We start from the raw sequence: 11,734 nt of genomic DNA, 5'->3' as shown, positions 1-11,734 counted from the left end.
GGGAACCGCCGGCAGGGTATATAAGCCGGCTCGACGGATGAGCCGGCACCAGTCCTGTTCCGGACCTCCTAGCCAGGCAACGGGCTTCTCGTTGTTACGCCGGGTTTCCCGGTTTTTGGCCTCCTACCTTTAGTATCGGGCAACGGGTTTCTCGTTGTTACGCCGGGTTTCCCGGTTTCCGGTCTCTTCCTGCTACACGCCGGGCAACGGGTTTCTCGTTGTTACGCCGGGTTTCCCGGTTTCCGGTCTCTTCCTGCTATACACCGGGTGACGGGTTTCTCGTCATTACGCCGGGTTTCCCGGTTTCCGGTCTCTTCCTGCTACACGCCGGGCAACGGGTTTCTCGTTGTTACGCCGGGTTTCCCGGTTTCCGGTCTCTTCCTGCTACACGCCGGGCAACGGGTTTCTCGTTGTTACGCCGGGTTTCCCGGTTTCTTCCTGCTATAAGCTATACGCCTCCGTACACCATATCTCTAAGTTATACCGGGTAATTTGTAAATCTTTTCCGGACACCGCTACAGGCTACACGCCTCCGCATTTTGTTTATACCGGGTAGTCAATAAGTTTCTCTATTTAAGGCTTTATGCCAACAAACATTTTGTTTATACCGAGTAGTCAATAAGTTTCTCTATTTAGGCTTTATGCCAACAAACATTTTGTTTATGTTTCTTTTTGAATAAACCAAAGCATTGTTAATAAGGAATAAGCGAGTCTGAATCTCCCCCTTCCTCCCGAATCCTGGAACCGGCGAGCCGATCCGCGGCGTCGGGAAAGGTAAACCGTTACACATGGTGAATGGGAAGTCGCGTTGAGTGAAATCCAATTCCCTAATACTTTTTTTCATATAAGGCGCGAAGAAAATATACTCGGTTTCGTCGATATTGACCTTCAAGTTAAAGAGAAAAATAAAAAAGATGAGGTGTTAACTTCGAAGGAAGCCGTAATACCGTGTGGCGTTTATAATAACATGGAAGAACTCGTCTCCATGATTAATTTGTCATGCAAGTCGGTTCCTATTTTCGTTTGAAGCAAGAAAAATTTACAGGCGGTAGTAGTTTGTTCTCCCTTGCGTGTCCTGCTGGTTGCAATCTGATTCATTATATGCATTTTTCCGATAGACTTCTGCAAATGCTCGGTTTAGCAGATTTTCTTCATAACACTCCTAGGGGAAAAGTCACTTTTGTTCTACGCTCACGACATCTAAACTAAATTCCAAAAAAAAATCTACTTCAATTTTTCTTAAACTCGGTTCTCTTGACGAAAATGGAGTACGTTGCGATTCTAGTTCTACGAGGGATTCTATAGTTACGAAGCGTGTAGTTTGACGCGGGGTATTCCCGATAAACTGTTTGTTTATTGTGATATTTGCGAGCCTTACATAACAGGCGCTGTGCAAACTCCTCTTCTCCGAATAGTGCCTGTCACGGGGGGTGGGCGCGATTACGAATTTGGAACGAATCAAGTGAAACATTTCTCACCTCCGCATTATATCCCGGTGCGCCTAACAAATTTCCGACAAATTGAAATTGATATAAAAGACGATGCTGAAAAAAAATACTATTTGAATCCGGCACGTTAACGGTGACTTTACATTTTAAACGTATCGATTAGATTTTTAAAAATACTCTGTAAAGATTTTTTTGATAAGAAAGAAGGGATTTGTTCATTAATATAGATTATTATTCAAATTATTATAACGGATTACAAAACGGTGGAACTCGCGGCGGTGGAACTCCACGAGTTTTTGTCGGTTCACTCTATCAACGCGGTCATGGAATAGGCAATTTTCTTGGAGGAATGTTCAGACGTGTATTGCTTTATTTAACTAGAGATCTAGGGGCAGTGGGTAAAAAAGCTTTGCGGGTCGGGGTTAATATAATCGAAGATGTTGAAAATAAAATGCCGTTAAGGGTAGCTGTCAAGCATCGTTTTAAATAATCACGTAACAATCTTAAGAGAAAAGCTGGGAAAAAATAAATAATCTAATAAAAGGTACGGGATATAAATCAGATGAAAAAATTCATGTAGCGCAGTTTCCTTTCGGCGGGCTTACGACTCACGTCGCTAAATCCTCGCTAACCGCGTCGCGTAAACGGCGTAAGACAAGTAAGAAAAAAAGTTTATCGAAAATCAAGTCGCGTGGAAAAAAAGAACAAATACAAAAAAAACTAAAAATAATACGAGGAAAAATCGTTCGACTGTAAAAAGACTCAAGTTGTCCGCGAAACGGCGTAAAGCTGATAGCGGTAAAAAGCGCACAGTATACGATATATTTTCAAAATCCGCCATTATTCTAAATACGTTTATCCGTGACAATAACGTTGGTAGTGCGGGCGGCGATAGAAAAGAATGTCATTTCTTCACACACACTCGAGCGAGTGTTTAAAGAGCGAGCTCAATCTCTTCTCTTTACCGCCCACGCAAACTAGCATCGTAAGTTCGCAATGGATTCATTACAAACCCGTGACCTCGTTTTCGGACGACTCCCCGCTAGAATTCGTCATCCCGAGTCACGGAGAAGAATATTTAGATCTCACACACACGTTACTAAGTCTTCGGGTACGCGTAGAAACCGAGCCGCTACCCGGTCTCGCCGCCGCAGTCGCCGTCAACGTGGGTCCTGTAAATCATTTTCTTCATTCCATCTTCAATCAAATCGACGTGTATTTCAATCAAAAGCTCGTGTCGCCTCCAAACAACGCTTATGCGTACCGCGCGTACATCGAAGCGTTGTTAAATTATTCATCACCCGCAAAAACTTCCCATCTAACCTCGTGCTTATGGGACGCAGATACACCCGGGCACATGGACGATACGGTAGGAGCGGAAGGCAATATCGCTATAGTGAGACGAGCTCGTTACATACGCGGAGGGGGCGCGCTAGATCTTATAGGTCACCTCCATTGCGACGTTTTCAATCAGGACAAATTCTTAATTAATGGCGTCGAGGTGCGGTTGAGACTTGTGCGTTTGAAAGATACGTTTTGTTTCATAGAAAGTAATTGCACGTCGAAAATTCGTATACTCGATGCAAACTTATTGGTGAGAAGAGCAAAAATAAGCTCCGGAGTATTACTAGCGCATGCTAAAATGCTGAGCAAAGTTACAGCCAAGTATCCGCTTACGAGAGTTGAAATTAAAACATTCACGATTCACAGCGAGGTTGTGGGTGAATCGTTAGATAATGTAATACTGGGACAATTACCGAAACGAATAATAGTAGGTTTTATCGATAATAAAGCGTTTAACGGTGACAGAAAATTGAATCCGTTTAATTTCCAAAATTACGGAATAAATTTCTTCTCGCTATACGTCGACGGTACACAAATACCCAGTAGACCATCACAACCGGTTTTCTCATCTCGCAAACCGCTTTACATCGAAGCTTATCATACACTTTTCTCGGGGACGGATATCTATTTTTTGAACGAGGGAAATTCCATAAGTAGAGATGATTATTCTCAGAGATATACATTATTCGCTTTTGATCTTACACTTGATCTATTCGCTAATTGCGCCGGTCATTCAAATCTCGTGAGACGCGGAAGTCTACGGTTAAAAGTGAGATTTGAGAAGGCACTCACCAAAACAATCAATTGTATCGTTTACGCCGAATTCGATAATGTCAGAAATCGACGCATCGCGTCAAGTTATCGTCGATTTTTCCGGTTACCTTTTAACGCTCGTTCACCAACATGTATTCATACACCGTAATGTAATACGCGATTAGAAAATTTACCTTTTTCTCTTCCTTTGAAAATTTTGATGACGCTTTTCACAAAGTGGAAACTATGTAACGTGCTAGAATGAATTCAGTTTTGTACGAGACACAAACGAACGCGCACGTTTCGCTAAGAGCTTGTACCTCACCAACAAAAATCTTGCAATATGGACATAGTCGTCGACGTACAAGGTTTCCGCGATGAAGCCAATAAATTTATCGTAAAGGAAGTCGCCGTTGTTGCAATCAATGCTTCGATTGTTGAGCATTGGATTATGATGCCACCATACGCGTTTGGAAAATTATCCGCAAAAGCAAGACGAGAAAACAATTGGCTCTTACGAAATTATCACGGTATCGAGTGGTTCGATGGCTCAGTTAATCTCAAATATTTTAATTCACATCTCCGCGAAATTGCAAGACACGCGCGTTGCATTTACGTCAGAGGTAACGAAAAAGCAAACTACTTGAGGAATTTACTTTCCAGAAATATAAATAATTTGGAGGGTACCTCATCAGCATTTAAAAATCTACCGGATGAGGAAGATACCGTACAATATTGCGGTCATCACGGGATTCGAAAATTCGGAACCTTTCATTGCGCGTTATACAATGCTTATAAATTAAAATGCTGGCTAAGTGCGCAAAATAATTGCGAGAATGTTTCGACCTCTACTAAAGCTACTTGTAGTTCTGAGGAAAGTTGGGAAATTACCTTCGACGACAGCGACGATAAATACGAAGCTACCGTTTCTTGCGATGTAAATGAGAATATAATTAAAATACAAATAGAGGAGAAAAATCAGCAAAACAACGAACAGCAAATTGAAAAAGAAGAAGAGATTTGTGATTTCTGAATCGTCATCGATGTTGACGGATAGAAACAAGAACGAAACAATTTCCATCTCGACGCAAACTGACATTGAAAACCTCTCAAAACAACTCAAGATAGAAGAAAACATATTATCGAAAGAGGCAAAAACCGGTATTGTTCAAACAATATCATACACTCGTTCGTATTCGGGACAAAAAAATGAACTCTCGCGAAATTCTACAAGCATTGCGTCATCTCGATGCCAGACATGTTGGAGTCTATGCAGCCGACAGAGTTCCGAGGGTGTGGACGAGGTCGACGGCTATCGTCGCTAACACCGACAACCACGATCGACCTGGAGAACATTGGATCGCCTTCTACCTCGATGAACACGGCACAGCCACTTACTTCGACAGCTACGGATTGCCCCCCTTGTATCCAGGATTTCTCATCCGACTTCGACGAAACTTCATCATCCATCGCTGGAATATTCAGCAATTACAAGGAATTTTTTCTAAGACTTGCAGACAATACTGTTGTGTATTTTTATATTATATGTGCAGCAGTTATAATCTTAATCAGTTTCTCGCTCTTTTTTCCGAAGATTGTGAATATAACGATTGTTTAATTATACACTTATTTCGTAAAATTTTTACTCATAAAAAACAAGCGAATCATAACAATATATAATATGAATTTCGGTATCAACAAATGAATTTTGTTCTGTAAAAATATTTTTAAAATATAAATCATATTTGTACTTTTTAAAATCATTGTTCGATTTTCTTTTACTTCCTCTTTCCAGAAATTTCCTCAACGTGCATGTTCCTGTTCACCTTCATTAAGCCGCGTGTTATTTTTAAATAAAATTTTATTTGCCATTTTTTCAACAATAAGCATTCTTTCTAATCTACAATGATGTATTATTTTTTACCGTGACACGAGTCAGAATGCTCGCCTGAACAAATATTTGCGTGTTCTTTTTTTTTTCTTTTTTTTATTATCCTACGGCATCATCAGCCACTATCTGCCACCGATCCCCGTTCGACCGTATGATGCTTTTCTTGGTCAAACTGTTTGTACTCCACCCTGCCCAATATCGGCCATTTTGATTCAACGAGCTATCCTTGCCATACGTATACCCGAACCCCCATACCGTACTCTACACGCAACTTTAGCTTAAATGCCTCATCTAATTCTTAGACTAGTAAGATCTCGTTTAGCTAAGCATACTAGGACCCTGCTCGGAAACGCGAAGGTCCCGGGTTCAATCTAGAGAAAATCAGAAAAATAAAAAAAATTCTCATCTCCACCTTTCGGGGTCAGTCGCCATTTTTTTCCCCCAACACTCGCAGTCGGAAAAACCAGACGCTGGTGATGAGGGAAAGACAAGCCACGCCCATGGCGCCAGAGGAGCCGATGGTGGGGGTTTGTTTTGACGAGCCATACCTGCCACTATACTACTCTGTTTCTTCGTCACCTTACTTTCCATTTTTACTTTCACTAATGCTGACAAGCATGAGTCGATTGTTGATATTTTATCTCCTAATATCATAAAAGAAGATGAAACAGTAATAATTGAAACCAAACAGGATTCAGTGTCAGCGTCTATCACGTCCATGTTTAATGCATAAAGTGCATGAAATCTGTTCCGTTACTAGAAGACTCATAGTTCATGCATGAAATACATGAAGAAACGGAACAAATTTTGCACTTCATGCTCTGCGTAGGGCATTCATGCTTTCCATGCGCGAAACAAAACGCACCTCCTATGATTAGGCGTTTTGTGCACCTCGGCTTCTACAATGCGTTTCTCTGTGTATCGTCTAATATCACGGGGATGGTCGGTCTCTATATCGCGATTAGCGAGTGATCTATGTGCATCAACTTCCACGAATCGATTATTGTCGCGGATTATGGTATAGTGAAGGCGGTTAATTTCGCGGTCAATGGCATTCTTGGACACATTCATGGCAACGTTCGGCAGTATCTGCAACATGTTAGCCTGACATTCGTTTGAATTGAAAATACTGTTGTCGTATGATGTTAATAAAAACTCTCTGCGTTGCAATATGTTACTGGGAGCTCGGCTCACGCGTACTTTAATTTTATTTTTATTTTTGATATTGGCATTGGTTTCTTTTTCCGCAAACAGACTTTTTTTAAAAGTATCAAACGGGAACTCGCTCGTTCAGTTATCACGTGAGTAGATAATTCTGAGTCGCGTCCCGCTTGAATAATGTGCTTCTAATTTTATTCGTACCTTTTCGAAAGTTTCTAAGGACAGTGGCAATGCCTTTATTGCCCGCTCGGCTAAGTTGCTAAACAGCCACGATTTATTTGCTATCGATTGCTGGGGGGTTTCGTGTTCCTCTGACATTCACGCAAATAATAAAATTCGAACTTACAGTATTACTGCTCGCATCGTTACGCTCTATACGGGTCGGCTGCTGCTGCTGCTGCAACTCGATCACTTGTGAGCTGATAACAGCTGCTTTATGTTGGTGATAGATACGGCGAGTTGTCGCTCGTGATGATGCGCTGCCCGTGAGGTTGTCGTAGTTTAGTGTTGTGATCCTTGGATGTTGGTGATCCTTTTTGATCCTCAGCTACTCGTTGCACTGCTTGTGTTGTCCGTTTTCTCTTTTTTTCGTTATTGCCGTGGCTTCTGCTTGCTTCCGTCAGCGTTATTGACTATTGACGTGCTCGTCTAACACCTTTTATAAATATTTTTTGTGTTTTTACAAGACTTTTTTCTATAAGAAAACCTCGGCGATCTCCGGCATACTACCGTTGCCACCAATTTGTTGTACCTCAGGTAAAGCACTTAGGGATGTAGGCCGGATTAGGAAGAGGACTTCCGAATTGTCGGAGTTTTTCCAATAATTTGTAGTCTTGATAGATTTTAAGTTCACTTCTTTATTCAATATATTGATATATAAACTCAATCAAGACTCTGAGTATGATTATTTCTAGATCTTGTGTGACTCCGTTTTTCTTTTTTACTTGCTTAACGCGACTCTTTTTTTTTTTTTTTTTTTTACGCAGTGGGAATCCTCATGGATACCACCGCTCTCCGGGAAGAGAGCGGATGGTTATGTGGGACTTCTTGCTCCCCTTGGCCGATCCACGAATGGATCGGTCAGGGGGCTCAAGACATACCTCACTAAACCCACTGCGGATACCTTCTCGGGCGTTTAAGGGGGACGGCGAGGATGCTGGGATCCCATGCCGTCTCGCCGCCCCCCCCCGCCTTATCCCTCCTTGGGAGAGTGTTGCGGAAGGCAACACTCTCCCCCCCGCGAATTGCATCGTGCGGGGTCCTCGCGGTTGCGACGCAGGGCGGTATCAACCCCACGTCGCGCCCTCCCAAAGAGTTTGGGGGGCGGGGTCACGGCTCGAGTGTCCCGCTCGAGCCGCCATCCCCCGCCTCCAGAGTGGTGCTCCCTCCCCCTCCCGAAGGGAGTGGGGGATTCGGCTGCTTAACGCGACTCTCAATTTATTCGCGATGCGACTCTGATGTTGATCTTTTTGAACCCATTCTTTGTTCACTCCCGAGTTTTTACGTAAACTCGGTTTTTCGTTATTTCGTTTGGAAGGAGTGCGTGGCGACAGGCACCTAGTTGCTGAATAGTTTTTACATACGCGGTTAGATTTTGAGCGCAAAGCTGCTCGAAAGACGAAGCTCTTAGCTTGCGTCGCCGCGGTTTCCGGCCCGCTGCTGTATCAGCGGTCTTATCGCGGAAAATATAGTAATTCTATATTTTATATCCGCTGTATATGTAATTATAGCCTTTTGGGCTATAACAATTTAAAATAATAAAATGTAATAAAATCTTTTTCGAAATAAATTTTTATTTTTATGATGCAATATTTTGATATTATAATTATTTTGTAGAGTTTTCAACTGACATTTTATAAACAATTTTTTACATTAATTTAGAAATAACAGTTTTTTATATAACACTTTCGGATATTGAATACATTTGACGGTTTTTATTACTCTCTTTTAAAAATGATAAGTTGTTATGAATATATAGCAAATAAATAGTAACAAATAAATAACACAACATATATTATGCTCAATTTATATATAACATATTTTGTTAACATATATTTGTAATAAAATACATATGACTGCATGTATATGTAAGTTGTTAGAAAAATTAAAAATAACTAATTAATAATTTACTTAGCAACTAAGTAATTTAATAATTAATTTATTAGTAGTAACTTAAATAACTAATTAGTTCATATTAATTGTTTGATGTTAAGCTTAATTATTCTTTTTTTTACCTTTAGTAGTATAACTTTTTTTATAAAAATCATAAAATAAATAAAGAAATATTAATATATTTCCTATAAAAAAACAGCTACAACTGAATGAAACTTCTCTTGCACTTGACAAACTGGATTAAAAATTTGCAGACCGTATATTATTATTGCAATAAATTGTACCTAATTGCGAAAACAGAAAAATAAAAATTATACACATGCGCATTATATTGCTTATCGAAACATCAAAATAATTAAAATATATGTGTTTTAAGTGTAAAAGTATAATAATAAAATTTAATTTATAAAATATATATTTATTCGAAAAAAATGACAGTCATCAATTCCTTTTTCTCGAGAAATATCAACTTGAATTACTGTATGTTTTATTACTATCATTTTATGTAAAGATAATTATATAGGTATAATTATAATAATAATAGCTAATCACAAAAAAGAGAAACATGTATATGGAATATACATAATGCTTTTTACGATTCTGTACTGTCGAATGACATCTGATTATATTTTTTATCAAGTGGAAATCTTCATTGATTTATAGCTTAATGAGATCTGCAAAGGGCGTCATTGACAAAAGTGTGTTTGCTAATCTTACAAACAAGGATATTAATTTTTGTGAAGTGTATTTTTTACTTTGTATAGCTCAGGTGTATAAACTTCTAGCCAGTACATTATTACACATGCGTTTTATAATTACAAGCTCTTCGTCAAGATATTTCAGTTTTTTCCGTTTCTTATTACAAATGTATTTGTTTTTTTTGCGGTGTTTTCATTAAACTGAGCAATTTGTCACCAGACATTTGAAAGATCTATTTTTTTCCAACATCTCTTTGATATTTCTCAATCGTAAATACATTGCAAATAGAGAAAAAATAAAATGATGATTTAATATTTGAGTTTGTCATTATATTTAAAGCTTACTGTGCTATATATATAATATACAGGGTGTCCGGTAATTGTCGCCTCAACTGTCGTGTGTAGGTAGAGTGAGTTAAACCGAATAGGAAAGTCCTTTATCGTTTTGTGATTTTTGCAATAATTATTGAGTTATTAAATAAAAAGGATCGGCCAATCCACGCGAATAGAAGCGTGCGACGAGAAAAAATGTCCTACTGTAACACGATACACGGAGCGTCGCTTTTCTCTCCGCTTTGCCGCGCGCTGTGTATCGTGTTACAGTAGGACGTTTCTTCTCGTCGAGATATATATTATTTATTAGATTTTAAAAAGGCTAATTTTGCTAATAAAAAATATACTTAAAATTTACATAATTCACTTGTTTGTTTTTCTGTATTGTAATTATTTAAAATCTTTCATGGTAAAGACAGTGTATTGATTTGAAATAATCCATTTTACAAAATATTATTTTTTTAGACGCACCAGATTTTTAACCATACTCATTAATTTTATTCACATACAACCGTATAAACTTTGAAAATCTGTCATTACAAACGCGCCACAATAGTAAAACAGGTTAGCCATAAATAATAAAAGTTTTCAGTTCAGCAATGTATATCTTTGTAATGTATGTATTTTATTAATATTTATTTCTTCTGGGTGCTTCCTTTTAACTAAAATACAACTGAGGCAGTTTCATATTAACTTTTTAATTTTTGGTTGTAGGTTAGATATTTAATAATTAGGAATGTAAAAATTGGCGTTATTGAGTTTAGATTGTTTGTATATTTTATCTTATTCGGTTTTTTAATATGATAACTTAAATTAATAATATATTCAACTAACAACCTTCTAATGTTAAGATATGTAGTTTCTTTATACGTGCGTATTTTTTTTTTTTTAAACTTTTGAAGAAGACCATAACCCTTATGGTCGAAAACGTGGTCGAAACGTAAAAATATAAACATCTATCAGTACTTGCCAGTAGGTCGATTTCACTCAAAACTTTTTATTCAATAATTAGCTTTTATCAAATCTTTAAGCTTGATAATTGAAAAATCTTTTCGCTCATTTATTTTTATAATAATTTAATCATTTTTTAAAGATATTGTTAAGTTCATATCCACGTTTTGGTTTTGGAATAACAATTCTCTACAATTTTTAAGATTGTTTTTAATTAATTACTCTAATTTCTTCAAATACCGTCTTCCTATTGTGCTTTCAGTACGCAGTAATCAAGTAGTTAGTAGTTCAAGTTAATATTTTTTAAAAAAAGGAATTGCGAACTTCTTTATTCATGATAAATATATTTTTTGAATAACAATTTGTATAAATATATACATATATTAGATGTATGCAAAAGTTTTAGTCATTTTTTTAGATTTTTGCTCTTTTTATATATTATACAGGATGTCCCATTTTAAAAGACCCAAATATATAAACTCCGCATTACATTTTAAAGACCCAAATATATAAACACTGCATTATATTTTTAAGACCCAAATATATAAATACCGCATTACATTTCAACATTTTGACTGGGAAAATTCTACTATACTACACAAAGAGAAATTTTGGAAAAAAAAAAATAGCTGAAATGTATTTTATTAAAAAATCAGCGAATGCTATTAATTTACAGAAGACTTCCGTTTCCGGTTGCGTGTGAGAAGGTTGAGGTGCTGTCAGTGTGTGTATTTGAGTGGAATATTAGAGGTGTGTGGAAGAGAAAGGGGGAGAGAGAGTGAGAGAGTGAGAAGCTGAAGGTGGCGAATGCAAGGGGAGTGCAGGCAAGTGGGGTGAGAAGGGAATAGAGCGGTGAGAAGGAAGAGAAGTGATGCAGGTAGAGTGAGTTGGCAGTTTGGAAGATAGATCAGGGGCACGAGGGGAGAGGAAGGTACTAGGAAAGAGGAGTGCAGGTGTAAAAGGAGAAGAGAGATAGGGGATAGGTGTAGGTGCGGGGAAAGTCTCTAGTGACAGAGGAACCAGTCGAGGATATAGGGAAAGTC

General features: G+C 38.2%; 1 protein-coding gene across 1 annotated transcript; it reads left to right on the top strand.

Annotated features, from left to right (window-relative positions):
- The first annotated feature begins 2,349 nt into the window (after window positions 1–2,349).
- LOC146721114 (uncharacterized) lies at window positions 2,350–3,714 on the top strand. Its single transcript, XM_085487400.1, has one exon. The coding sequence runs from the start codon at window positions 2,350–2,352 to the stop codon at window positions 3,712–3,714; it is 1,365 nt and encodes a 454-aa protein (XP_085343526.1).
- Window positions 3,715–11,734: the final 8,020 nt, after the last annotated feature.

Source organism: Nylanderia fulva, unplaced genomic scaffold, assembly GCF_048542155.1.
Source record: "Nylanderia fulva isolate GAGA-0341 unplaced genomic scaffold, ASM4854215v1 Scaffold548, whole genome shotgun sequence".
Classification (NCBI taxonomy): Eukaryota; Metazoa; Arthropoda; class Insecta; order Hymenoptera; family Formicidae; genus Nylanderia; species Nylanderia fulva.
This window is presented reverse-complemented; position numbering and strand designations above follow the sequence as displayed.

Coding starts and splice junctions, on each gene's coding strand:
- LOC146721114 (XM_085487400.1), top strand. CDS start 2,350: ATGTCATTTCTTCACACACACTCGAGCGAGTGTTTAAAGAGCGAGCTC.